The 13852-nt window shown below is 39.4% G+C and overlaps 1 protein-coding gene across 2 annotated transcripts in view; it reads right to left on the reverse strand.

The window, feature by feature from the left end:
- The window catches only part of PSMA8 (proteasome 20S subunit alpha 8), a 58283-nt gene that overhangs the window by 42764 nt on the left and 1667 nt on the right, over nucleotides 1-13852 (reverse strand). For both annotated transcript variants that reach the window (XM_012447208.2, XM_012447207.3), the window contains exon 2: nucleotides 8093-8219. In XM_012447208.2, coding sequence (XP_012302631.2) covers nucleotides 8093-8219 — 127 coding nt within the window. The remainder of the gene's footprint in view (nucleotides 1-8092; nucleotides 8220-13852) is intronic.

Raw genomic sequence — 13852 nt, forward strand, 5'->3', positions numbered from 1 at the left:
TGGCCTCACATATGTCTTCTTTTGAAAAGTGTTTGTTCATATCCTTCACCCACTTTTGGATGGGTTTGTTTGTTTTTTCCTTGTAAATCTGTTTTAGTTCTTTGTAGATTCTGGATATTAGCCCTTTGTCAGATGGGTAGATTGCAAAAATTTTTTCCCATTCTGTTGGTTGCCAGTTCACTCTAATGATTGTTTCTTTTGCTGTACAGAAGCTCTGGAGTTTAATTAGGTCCCATTTGTCTATTTTGGCTTTTGTTGCCAATGCTTTTGGTGTTTTAGTCATGAAGTCCTTGCCTATGCCTATGTCCTGAATGGTTTTGCCTAGGTTTTCTTCTAGGATTTTTATGGTGTTAGGTCTTATATTTAAGTCTTTAATCCATCTGGAGTTAATTTTAGTGTAAGGTGTCAGGAAGGGGTCCAGTTTCTGCTTTCTGCACATGGCTAGCCAGTTTTCCCAACACCATTTATTAAACAGAGACTCCTTTCCCCATTGCTTGATTTTGTCAGGTTTATCAAAGATCAGATGGTTGTGGATGTGTTGCGTTGCCTCCAAGGCCTCTGCTCTGTTCCATTGGTCTATATCCTGATTGGTACCAGTACTGTGCTGTTTTGATTACCGTAGCTTTGTAGAATAGCTTGAAATCAGGTAGCGTGATGCTCCTGGCTTTGTTCTTTTTGCTTAGGATTGTCTTGGCTATGCAGGTTCTCATTTTGTTCCATATGAAGTTTAAGGTGTTTTTTTCCAGTTCTGTCAAGAAGGTCATTGGTAGCTTGATGGGAATAGTGTTGAATCTATAAATTACTTTAGGCAGTATGGCCATTTTCACGATACTGAGTCTTCTTAACCATGAACATGGAATGTTTCTCCATCTGTTTGTGTCCTCTCTTATTTCATTGAGCAGTGGTTTGTAGTTCTCCTTGAAGAGGTCCTTTACATCCTTTGTTAGTTGTATTTCTAGGTATTTTATTCTCTTTGCAGCAATTGTGAATGGGAGTTTGCTCATGATTTGGCTCTCTGTTAGGTTGTTATTGGTGTATAGAAATGCTTGTGATTTCTGCACACTGATTTTGTATCCTGAGACTTTGCTGAAGTTGCTTATCAACTTAAGGAGATTTTGGGCTGAGATGATAGGGTCTTCCAAATCTATAATCATGTCATCTGCAAATAGACACAATTTGACTTCATCTTTTCCTAATTGAATACCCTTTATTTTATTTTTCTTGTCTAATTGCTCTGGCTAGAACTTCCAATGCTAGACTGAATAGGAGTGGTGAGAGGGGGCATCCTTGTCTAGTGCTGGATTTCAAAGGGAATGCTTCCCAGTTTTTGCCCATTCAGTATGATATTGGCTGTAGGTTTGTCATAAATAGCTTTTATAATTTTGAGATATGTTCCTTCGATACCTAGTTTATTGAGAGTTTTTAGCATAAGGAACTGTTGAATTTTGTCGAAGGCCTTCTCTGCATCTATTGAGATAATCATGTGGCTTTTGTCTTTGGTTGTGTTTATGTGGTGGATTACATTTATAGACTTGTGTATGTTGAGCCAGTTGTGCATCCCTGGAATGAAGCCTACTTGATCATGATGGATAAGCTTTTTGATGTGCTGTTGCAATCAGTTTGCCAGTATTTTATTGAAGATTTTTGCATCTATGTTCATCATGGATATTGGCCTGATTTTTTTTTTTTGTTGAGTCTCTGCTGAGTTTTGGTATTAGGATGATGTTGGTCTCATCATCATCATCCTAATACCAATTTTTTGGTATTAGGAAGGATTCCCTCTTTTTGTATTGTTTGGAATAGTTTCAGAAGGAATGGTACCAGCTCCTCTTTGTATGTGTGGTAGAATTCAGCTGTCAACCCATCTAAACCTGGGCTTTTTTTGGTTCGTAGGCTATTAATTGCTGCCTCAACTTCAGTCCTTGTTATTGGTCTGCTCAAGATTTCAACTCCTTCCTGGTTTAGGCTTGGGAGGATGCAAGTGTCCAGGAATTTATCCATTTCTTCCAGGTTTACTGGTTTACGTGCATAGAGTTGTTTGTAGTAATCTCTGATGACAGTTTGTATTTCTGTGGAGTCAGTGGTGATATCCCTTTATCATTTTTTATTGCATCTATTTGATTCTTCTCCCTTTTCTTTTTTATTAATCTGGCTAGTTGTCTATTTTGTTGATCTTTTCAATAAAACAGCTCCTGGATTTATTGATTTTTTGAAGGATTTTTTTGTGTCTCTATTTCCTTCAGTTCTGCTCTGATCTTAGTTATTTCTTGTCTTCTGCTAGCTTTTGGGTTTGTTTGATCTTGCTCCTCTAGCTCTTTCAATTTTGATGATAGGGTGTCAATTTTAGATCTTTCCTCACTTCTCTGGTGGGCATTCATTGCTATAAATTTCCCTCTAGACGCTGCTATAAATGTGTCCCAGAGATTCTGGTATGTTGTATCTTTGTTCTCGTTGGTTTCAAAGAACAACTTTATTTCTGCCTTCATTTCATTGTTTATCCAGTCAACATTCAGGAGCCACTTGTTCGGTTTCCATGAGGTTGTGCAGTTCTGAGTTAGTTTCTTAATTCTGAGTCCTAATTTGATTGTTCTGTGGTTTGAGAGATTGTTTGTTATGATTTCCGTTCTTTTGCATTTGCTGAGAAGTGATTTACTTCCAATTATGTGGTCCATTTTAGAGTAGGTGCCATGCAATGCTGAGAAAAATGTATATTCTGTGGATTTGGGGTAGAGATTTCTGTAGATGTCTATTAGGTCTGCTTGGTCCAGATCTGAGTTCAAGTCCTGGATATCCTTGTTAATTTTCTGTCTCATTGATCTGTCTAATACTGACAGTGGAGTGTTAAAGTCTCTCACTATTATTGTGTGGGAGTCTAAGTCTCTTTGTAGGTCGTTAAGAACTTGCTTTATCAACCTGGGTGCTTGTGTATTGGGTGTGTATATATTTAGGATCATTCTTCTTGATGCATTGATCCTTTTACCATTATGTAATGCCCTTGTCTCTTTTGATCTTTGTTGGTTTAAATTCTATTTTATCAGAGACTAGGATTGCAACTCCTGCTTTTTTTTTGCTCTCCATTTGCTTGATAAATCTTCCTCCATCCCTTTATTTTTAGCTTATGTGTGTCCTTGCACGTGAGATGGGTTTCCTGAATACAGCACACTAATGGGTTTTGACTTTTTTTTTTTTTTTTTTTGAGACGTAGTTTCGCTCTTGTTACCCAGGCTGGAGTGCAATGGCGCGATCTCGGCTCACCGCAACCTCTGCCTCCTGGGTTCAGGCAATTCTCCTGCCTCAGCCTCCTGAGTAGCTGGGATTACAGGCACGCACCACCGTGCCCAGCTAATTTTTTGTATTTTTAGTAGAGACGGGGTTTCACTGTGTTGACCAGGATGGTCTCGATCTCTTGACCTCGTGATCCACCTGCCTTGGCCTCCCAAAGTGCTGGGATTACAGGCGTGAGCCACCGCGCCCGGCGGGTTTTGACTTTTTATTCAATTTTCCAGTCTGTGCCTTTTGATTGGGGCATCTAGTCCATTTACATTTAAGGTTAATGTAAGGCCGGTTGCCTCGCCAGGAGCACGGATGCACCCCCCTGCCCCTTTTCAAAAGCTCGGACAAGCCTGGACGAGCTCGGGCAAGCTCAGACATGCTCAGGCTTTTTCCCTTCTCCCATGCTCGCACAGCCTGACCTTCCCTTAAAAGAGCCCAGTATGCAAACAAGGTGCGGTAACCCTACCCTCTTGCTAACCAATAGCAGCCGAGTCTTAACAACCAATAGCAGCTGAGTAATTCCAACCAACAAGAAGCCAAGTCCTAGGTCAAGCCTTGTAACTTACCCAATAGCAGTCTTGCTCTCCCACAACCAATTGAGCTGTTTCACTCCCTATAAAACCCCCTGTCTGAGAGGAGTCCATGTGACTTCTCCAGCCCCTCCTGTCCGGACTGCAGAACCTCACCCGGGAACCTGAATAAATTCCTTCGCATTGGATTATTTTTGTGCTGGCCTCAGTTTCTTCATTTTAAACATGGCAAGAACCCAAGAACAAACCTTACAGTTAATACTGTTATGTGTGAATTTGATCCTGGCATTTTGATGCTAGCTGGATGTTTTGCCTGTTAGTTGACACATTGTCTTCATTGTGTCAATGGTCTTTATCATTTGGTACATTTTTGGAGTGGTGGGTACTGGTTGTTCCTTTCCTTGTTTAGTGCTTCTTTCAGGAGCTCTTGTAAGGCAGGCCTGGTGGTGACGAAATCTCTCAGCAATTGCTTGTCCATAATAGATTTTCTTTCTCCTTTGCTTATGAAGCTCAGTTTGGTTGGATATGAAATTCTAGGTTGAAAGTTCTTTCCTTTAAGGATGTTGAATGTTGGCTCCCACTCTCTTCTGGCTTATAGGGTTTCTGCTGAGAGATCCACTGTGAGTCTGATGGGCTTCCCTTTGCAGGTTCCCCAACCTTTCTCTCTTGCTGCCCTTAGCATTTTTTCCTTCATTTCAATCCTGGTGAATCTGACGATTATGTGCCTTGGGGTTGCTCTTCTTGAGGAACATCTTTGTGTTGTTCTCTGTATTTCCTGGACTTGAATGGTGGTCTGGCTTGCTAGGTTGGGGAAGTTCTCCTGGATAACATCCTGAAGAGTGTTTTCCAGCTTGGATTCATTCTCTCCATCACATTCAGGTACACCTAGCAAATGTAGATTAGGTCTTTTCACATAATCCCATATTTCTTTGAGGCTTTGTTCATTTCTTTTCACTCTTTTTTCTCTATTCTTGCCTTCTTATTTTATTTCACTGAGTTGCTCTTCAATCTCTGATATCCTTTCTTCTGGTCAATTCAGCTACTGAAACTTGTGTATGCTTCACAAAGTTCTTGTACTGTGTTTTTCAGCTCCATCAAGTCATTTATATTCTTCTCTAAGCTGTTTATTCTAGTTAGCATCTCATCTAACCGTTTTTCTAGATTCTCAGTCTCTTTGCATTGGGTTAGCACATGTTCTTTTAGCTCTGAGAAGTTTGTTATTACCCACCTTCTGAAGTCTGTTTACATCAATTCATCAGATTCATTCTCCATCCATCTTTGATCCCTAGCTGGTGAGGAGTTGTGATCCCCGGGAGGAGGAGAGGCATTCTGGTTTTTGGTGTTTTCATCCTTTTTGTGCTGGTTTCCTCCCATCTTAGTGGCTTTATCTACCTGTGGTCTGTATAGCTGGTGACTTTCAGATGGGTTCTCTGAGTGGACGTCCTTTTTGTTGACGATGAAGTTATTTGTTTCTGTTTCTCAGTTTTCCTTCTAACAGTCAGGCTCCTGTGCTGCAGGACCACTGGAGGTCCACTCCAGACCCCACTTGCCTGGGGATCATGCGTGGGGGCTGCAGAACAGTAAGGGTTGCCACCAGTTTCTTCCTCTGCTATCCTTGTCCCAGAAGGGTACCCGCCAGATGTTGGCCTGAGCTCTCCTTTATGAGGTGTCTCTTTGGGTATAGGGGGGTCAGGGAGTTGCTTGAGGAGACAGTCTGACCCTTATAGGAGCTCAAGTGCTGTGCTGTGAGCTCCGTTGTTCCATGCAGAGTTGCTGGGCAGGTACCTTTAAGTCTGTTGCAGCTGAACTCATAACCACTCCTTTTCCCAGGTGCTCTGTCCTTGGAAAGTTGGCTTTATTTATAAGTTTCTGACATGCTGCTGCCTTTTTTCACAGATGCCCTGCCCTGCACAGAGTAGTCTAGTCACAGTCCACCAGGAGAGGTGTTGCTGAGCTGCCGCAGGCTTTGCCCAGCTGCTGTGTGAACTGTCTCGGCATTGGCGGACTGCCTCGGTAATGGGGGATGCCCTTCCCCGCACTGAGCTGGATTGTCCTGGGTCCAGCTGTGCTTGTGGCAAAACTCTCAATCCAGAGTGTTTCAGATTGATTGTTTTGTTGGGGTAGTACCCAGCAAGCCAGATCACCTGGCTCCCTGTCGTAGCCCCGCCCTTTTCAGTTGAATGGGCACTCTGTCTCCCAGGCGTTCCAGGCACTAGTCGAAATGGCTGCCCAGACCTATGTGAGTTTCTGTGTGCTGACCTGGCTGAAACCTCAGCACTGAAAACTTGAGGTGCTTTTTGGTCTAGGAATCTCCTGGTCTGTGGACAGTGAAAACTTGTTTGGAAATGTGGTGAGCACTTACCCTCTGCACTGTTCTCACTGGGAACTGCACTCTGGAGCTGTTCCTAATCAGCCATCTTGGATCCTCCTCCAAATATCTTTTCTTTATAAGTTACCCAGTCTCAGATATTTCTCTTTTTTTTTTTTTCGTTTATTTTTTTCAGGTATTTCTTTATAGTAATGTGAGAATGGACTAATACACAGGGTTTCATTCTGTTGCCTGAGCTGGAGTGCAGTGGTATGATCACAGCTCACTGCAGCTTCAATCTGCTGGTTTCAATGGATCTTTCCATCTCAGCCTCCCAAGTAGCTGGGACTATAGGCACATGCCACCATGTCTAGCTAATTTTTCTATTTTTTTAGAGATGAGGTTTCACCATGTTGCTCTGACTGGTCCCAAACTCCTGGGCTCAAATGATCTGCCTGCCTCAGCCTTCCAAGGTTTTGAGATTACAGGCATGAGGCACCATGCCTGGATGCGTCAATGTTTTTATATTTTCTAAGACTTGTTTTGTGGAAAGATAATTCATTTTTAAAGACAGTACAATAAAAGCATTTTTGTTTCTCTGAATGAGATTTTTATTTATTTTATTTTTTTAAGAGATGGCATCTTGCTCTGTTGCGCAGGCTGGACTCAAACTTCTAAGTAATTCTCCTGCCTCAACTTCCTGAGTAGGTGCAACTACAGATGTGCACCATCATGTGTGGCCTGAATGAGGGTATTAAACTTCAATAGAAAATTCTAGTTAAGAAATCCATTAGAAGACAAGAAAAAAAAAGATAATGTCTTATTTGCTGTATGGAGGCAAATAAGCACATTAAAATAAGTTCAAAATTATTAGCCATAAGGGAAATAGAAATTAAACTCACAATTAGACATCACTGTACATATATAAGAATATAAAAAATGAAGAAAAGCAACACTATCAGATGCTGATAATGCAGAGAAAATGAATCACTCATATATTCCTAGTTGGAATTTAAAATAGTATAGCCACTGTGGAATACAACTGGCAGTGTTTCATAAAACTAAGCATGGGTTATCATATAATCCAGCAACTGTACTCCTAGGAATTTGTCCCAGAGAAATGAAATCCTACTTTCTGCAAAAATCTGTAAATGAATATTCTAGAGGCTTTATTTATAATGGTCAAAAATTGAAAATAACCCAATGTCCTTCAATAGGAGAGTTAACAAACCCACTGGTGCCTTTATTCCATGGAATACTACTCAGCAATAAAAAGGAATGGATATATGCAACGACTTGCGTGAACTGCAAGGAAATTATGCTAACTAAAAAAGAAATATGAAAGGGGTATATATCATATGACTTTATCCATATAACATTCTCAAAATGACACAATTATAGAGATGCAGAATAGATAGTAGCTTCCAGAGATAAGAGATGGTGAGAAGAAATAGCATGAAGTAGCCTTGTGGTGATGGAAGAGTTGTTTATCTTGTCTGTGGTGATGGCTACATGAATCTACACATGTGGTTAGTGTAATAAAACTGCACACATGTACCTGAACATGCAAGTGAATGCATGTAAAACTGGTAAAATCTGAATACACTCTCACCAAATGTGAATTTTCTGGTTTTGAAGATGTTACCATTTAGGGAAACTGTTTAAAGGAGAGATTCTATGTTTTTGGTAACTTCTTCTAAATCTATAATTATTTCAAAATAGAAAGTTTTGAAAAGAAAACATCTACCTAAATTTCGAAGTAAGGTAATATATATCTTTTAACATTTATACTTTATCAAAACTCATTATCAAAAATCCTGGTTTACAAAGTTAGTATTTGCTTTAAAACATAGGATATATTGTTTATAGAACAACTTCATATGTTTTATAAATATAGCACAACTGCAGCACTGAGGTTAACTGTGTTGCCCTACTGCAGTAAGACACTATGCATCATTATTGTATGTAGGTCCATAAATACCTGCAAAAGCCATGCAGACATGGTCATCAAGGGCACAAATTTTCCTCACAGTTCTTTCATCTTGAAGCTTGGCAACAGATTTTTTTTCTACCCCAAGAACAACTATATTGGCACCTCGAATTCCAACCTGTCAAGTCATTAAAATACATACATATTCAGATGTCAGTTTTATATATAAAACCAAGTTATTCTAACATATGACTTAGGGGAAATGACTTCTCCTTAAATATTCAATAAAAATGAGAAAAGTAAACTTCTAGAAAACAGCTGCATAGGTATAGGCTTACTGGAGATCCATTCCCCCAGACTCAAAGCAAAAAAGACAAATAGGTAGAAATTGCAAAGAAAATACTACCAATGCTGAAATTACAAGTGTCCTAATCTAATACACCTAAAAAAGCGCTATCTAAATACAATAAGTCCTCACTTAACGTCATTGATAGGTTCTTGAAAATTGCAACTATAAGCAAATGAAGTATAATGAAACCAATTTACCACAGCCTGATTGATATAAACAGGAGTTAGATTCATATGCAATATTTCTAGTCACAAAAACATTGCAAAACTTCTGAAGACTTAAAACACTTCTAATATTAAACACTGAAATAAATATGAGCTGTATAAACATTTAAGAAAGTCTAATAAAAACAAATATGATAAGGCCGGGTGCGGTGACTCACACCTGTACTCTCAGCACTTCGGGAGGCCGAGGCGGGCAGATCATTTGACGTCTGGAGTTTGAGATCAGCCTGGCCAACATGGTGAAACTCTGTCTCTACTAAAAATACAAAAATTAGCTGGGCATGGTGGCAGGTGCCTGTACTCTCAGCAACTCAGGAGGCTGAGGCAGGAGAATCACTTGAACCCAGGAGGCAGAGCTTGCAGTGAGCTGAGATTGTGCTACTGCACTCCAGCCTGGGGATAGAGGGAGACTCAAGGTTAAAAAAAAAAAAAAGTATGATAATTATTTAGCAAATTTTTGGTGAATCCATGAGTGACGGCAGTCATAGCGGTGATGGGTTAAATCCACGTGCGGTAAGGAGAGTAAAGTGAGTATATGACTTTACCATGGACCCCATGATCCAAGCTCCAGGCCTTCTCCTGTGGACCCAGATTCCAGGCCCACTCAAGTGAACCCTGGTGCAAGGTTGGCACCTGTGATGCCAGGCCAGCCTGCCTGAGGACTCTAGTGGCAGGCCCATCCCAAATCTCTGGACTGGCCAACTAGTGAACAACTTTTCCTGCTGAAGCTAACCTGAAGAGGTGCTTTCTTTTTGAAATATGCAGACATCCATGCCAGGCCACAAAAATCATGAACAATCAGAGAAATATGATACTACCAAAGGAACAAAAGAAAGTATGGAGATCTATGAATTTCTTGATAAAGAATTAAAAAATAACAATCTTTCAAAAGCTCAGTAAGCTATAAGAAGACACAGATAAACAAGTGAGATCAGAAAAACACTATGCAAACAAAGTGAGAAGTTCCACAAGGAGAAGGAAACCTATGTTAGTCTCTTTTATCTTAACATTTTAAAAGACCAATTCCACTTTAATCCCACCTTTTTTCTTTCAAGCTCTTCAAGCCAAATATTTATCATCATCCCTCAGCCCACAACAACCTGGTTTCTCTCCCTCTTCTCTCAGAGTTTAGTCAAGGTAATTACACAGGTCATTAAGGTCCCTCAAGGTTCAGTTGTAGGCTATCTTCTGCATAGTCTATAGTCTATATTTAGTCTTATTTAACATAGAAGGGTATTCAAGAGTACTCATTTACTTGACCTCCAATATAGGTTTTAAACAGGGGAGAGAAAGAATGCACTTCAACATTATTATTTCCAGCCAAGATCAATCTCTTAAATTTCAAACATGTATTTTTCAGCTGCCTCACAGTCTCTCTTCAGGAATCTGGACACAGTTTAGCTAAGTCCTCTGGCTCAGGGTCTCTCATAAGGCTGCAATCAAGTTGTCCACCAGGGCTGCATGCACCTCTAGGATTAACCAGGGAAGGATCCATTTCCAAGCTCACTCATATTATTGTTGGCAACACTCAGTTCCTCCTGGGTTGTTGGACTAAGGACCTCAGTTCCCTACTAGGTTTTAAACAAATGTTTCCCTCAGTTGCCTGCCTCATTGGGCCCTCCAGAGGGCAGCTCAACATAGCAGCTGGGTTCCACCAAAGTAAGCGAAACAGCAAGTAAGGATAAATAAAATGAAGTCACTGTTTCTTTGCAACCTAATCCCCGATGTGACATTTGTCACTTTCATCTATTCCATTCCTTAAAAGCAAGTCACTAAGTTCAGCCCACATCCAAGGGAGGAAGGTTATGCAAGGTCATGAGCACTAGAAGGGAGCACTGGAGGCCATTTCAAAGTTTGTCTACTACAGTTTCCATAAGCATCTCAACCTCAGTAAGTCCAAAACAGTTATCTTCCCCCAAAACTTAGTGCTTTACATTCTCTAAGTAAATGGCAGTACCATTTACTTAGGAGCACATCCAGAAACAGGGACACCAACTTGTATTCCTCCTTCTCCAATACGTCTGTCAACACCATTCATATAATCATTAAATTGTAACACATATACTCCTTAATGTTTCTCTGGAATCTGCCTTATTTCCACTTTTCCCCCAAGTCTAGTAAAAGCTAGTTATCATCTATCATCTAGATTATTTCCACAGAATCCTAACTGGTTTGCCTGTTTCTAGTCTTGATTTTATCCAATTCACTGACCATAGCTAGCCTGGGAAATATGTGGAAAATGAAACGAAGACCAAAAAAATAAAAGAAGAAGAAAATAAAGTCTGAATGTTGCATTCCTTTACTTAAAGCTTACATAGGGACCATTTGTCACTAAGCAAATCAACACAGCACAGAGTTAGATATAAGATAAAAGGATCTAGGGACTTTAATATGTACTCTTTGTATATTGACTTTTTGTTTTCCTAATGCGGAAAGGCTTTCTCTGTACAGTAAAAACATGACCACCAGGAACCTTGGACTCACATTCCAATAGTTCTCCTAGAGAAGAAAAGCTACCACTGTCTCTAGTCAGAAGAGTTGTAAGGGTGAACTTATCGTTGGCTAGATTTGAGTGATATGCTCATCACCATGGCCAGGAAGATGGAAACTACGAATGATTCTACCTAGGTCATGTGAGTAACTCTGGTTGGACAAATGCAGTCTGTTAATAGAAGGACAGAAAAGCAATAATGTGGAGAATGACAGTAGCCACATCAAAACACTTCAAGGCCTCTTATTCAGGACCAAGTGTATCTTTACTTACATGGTTTAAAGGCATTCCATGACCTGGCACCAGTTTCTAGCTTTATCTATTTTTATTTTTCCATTGCTTCAACAATTCTGAATGCCTTTCAGTTCATAGAACATAGCTGTCTTTTTCTGCTTGCCTTCCCAGAAGCTATTTCCTTTGTCAAAAATACTCTTCACTCTTTCCCCTTCCACTTCTTCCCTTGACAACCTCTCATCTTTCAGATACCCACTTAAATATTATTTCTTCAGGGGGACCTCCTCAACATCTGGGTTTCTTATAATGTCTAATACTCATTCAGGTTTTGTTAGGATTATTTATGTAATTATCTAACTTTCCTGATAGAAAGTAAGTTCTCTGAGGACAGGGACTGAATCTATCTTGTACATGATGCTATCTATCTTGTATGTGACCCAGCATCACGTTTACCATAAGTAAATATTCAACAAAAATGTCTTGAAATAATAAATGTGTGAGAAGCACCATAGACAAAATTGAAGAAAAAAGAGAAAACAAACAATAGTAAATAATAATAGCTACAATTTATTAAGTACTTTCTGTGAACCAGATTCTGTGTAAGATACTTAACATGCATTATTATCTTATTCAGCACTCACATCAAACCTATGAAGCAAGCGTAATTTTTTTTGTTTTGTTTTTGAGACAGATTCTCACTCTGTCACTCAGGCTGGAGTACAGTGGCATGATCTCGGCTCACTGCAACCTCCATTTCCTGGGTTCAAGCAATTCTCTCACCTCAGTCTCCTGAGTAGCTGGGATTACAGGCACACACCACCATGCCCAGGGAATTTTCTGTATTTTTAGTAGAGATAGGGTTTCACCATGTTGGCCAGGCTGGTCTCGAACTCCTGACCTCCAGTGATCTGCTCGCCTCAGCCTCCCAAAGTGCTAGGATTACAGGCATGAATTACCACGCCCAGCTGCAAGGACTATTTTGATGCCTATTTATTGTTACAGAAACTGAAGCTTAGTGAAGTTAATTGCCTTAAATGATACATATCTGATTTCTACATTCATGACAATGGCAGCTAATAAATATACAAACATTTATTGAACAAATTTCAAGCTACAATGCAAGGAGTAGGGGCTTTGGAACTGGAGAAATTCTTTATAACTAGGGGTTCCATCACTCTCCACCTGGATATTTTCAGCAAGCTATAAATGCCTGTGAATCACAGTTTCACATATAATAAAAGGGGATTAAACAATGTCCCTAATGTTAGATAATGTACACAAAATGCCTGGTGAAAGTATTACTTAAATGGTAGTTACTGCCTTCCTAGTCCCTCTACTGTATATTGTGTGGTAGAAATAAGAAAAGGAATTATGCCATCTAGTTCTTCAGAGATCGTACTATCCAGTTGGTGTGAGATTATTAAATATAACCGAAAATAAAGAAAATATCACGCCAAATAGTAAATACTGTACAATATTATGTGTACAAATCTTGTCCAATACTGTAAAAGATTATACATTCAGAAAAGACAAAGATGCAAGATGACTTGAGTGGATCAGAGAAAACTTCATTATAGAGGACAAATGTGCAGAGATTCTTAAAGGATAAATAAGATGTAGAGCAGCAGAAAGAAAGGTGTTTTCCCCTTTCCTCTCTCCCCTCTCTGTAGGCAGAAACATATATTAGTGAAACTAAGATGCTGCCTCCTAAATTAAGAGGGTGGATAGGATTATGTAAGGCTTTGATGGCTAGATTGTGGAGCTGAGATTTGATAAAGTAGGAAATACAGAGCTAATAACAGTTTGGGGTCACAGAAAGGACAAAATGAGGAATGATAATAAATCTTATCGTTTAATGGGAATATTATGAAGGATTCATTTCTTTTCCCTAAGAAGAAAGGTATTACTTCTCCAAAATGTTATTCAAACAAATTTGCATTTACAGAAAAGGGAACTAAAGCAAAAAGAAAACAAGCCTCTTGTCTTCTTTCATGCTATAAGATAATCATCAACAAGGAAGTAGAACATAAAGCCTCTAATTGTGGCCCATATAACTTTTATATTACTAAATAATATCACATCTACATACTGGTCAAATCTGGTCAACCTTGGCTTATTTATAACTCATAATATTAATTTTCATTTATAGATAGAATATTTTGTGACATATTTTAATAATCAAGTGCCATTAAAAAACTTTACCCTATGTAAAAGGTCATAGCACCCTCAAGGAAACACAATGAATAACTCCATGCAAACATGCAAATTATAATTTCAGAATTCTGAGACAAAAGTGTCTCATTCTTCCAATGTATCTTTAAAAATGCCCACTATAGGTACTTTTATATCCTTACCCTTTTACTGCTCATTACAAAGGAACTATCAATCAGTTCTACAGCACTCTTAAAACATGTTAAATGAGCCAATGTGGTTTCTTTTTTTTTTTTTTTTTTTTCGAGACGGAGTTTCGCTCTTGATACCCAGGCTGGAGCGCAATGGCGCGATCTCGGCTC

Source organism: Aotus nancymaae, unplaced genomic scaffold (genome assembly GCF_030222135.1).
Source record: "Aotus nancymaae isolate 86718 unplaced genomic scaffold, 86718_ANA_hifiasm-v0.15.2.pri h1tg000020l, whole genome shotgun sequence".
NCBI lineage: Eukaryota > Metazoa > Chordata > Mammalia > Primates > Aotidae > Aotus > Aotus nancymaae.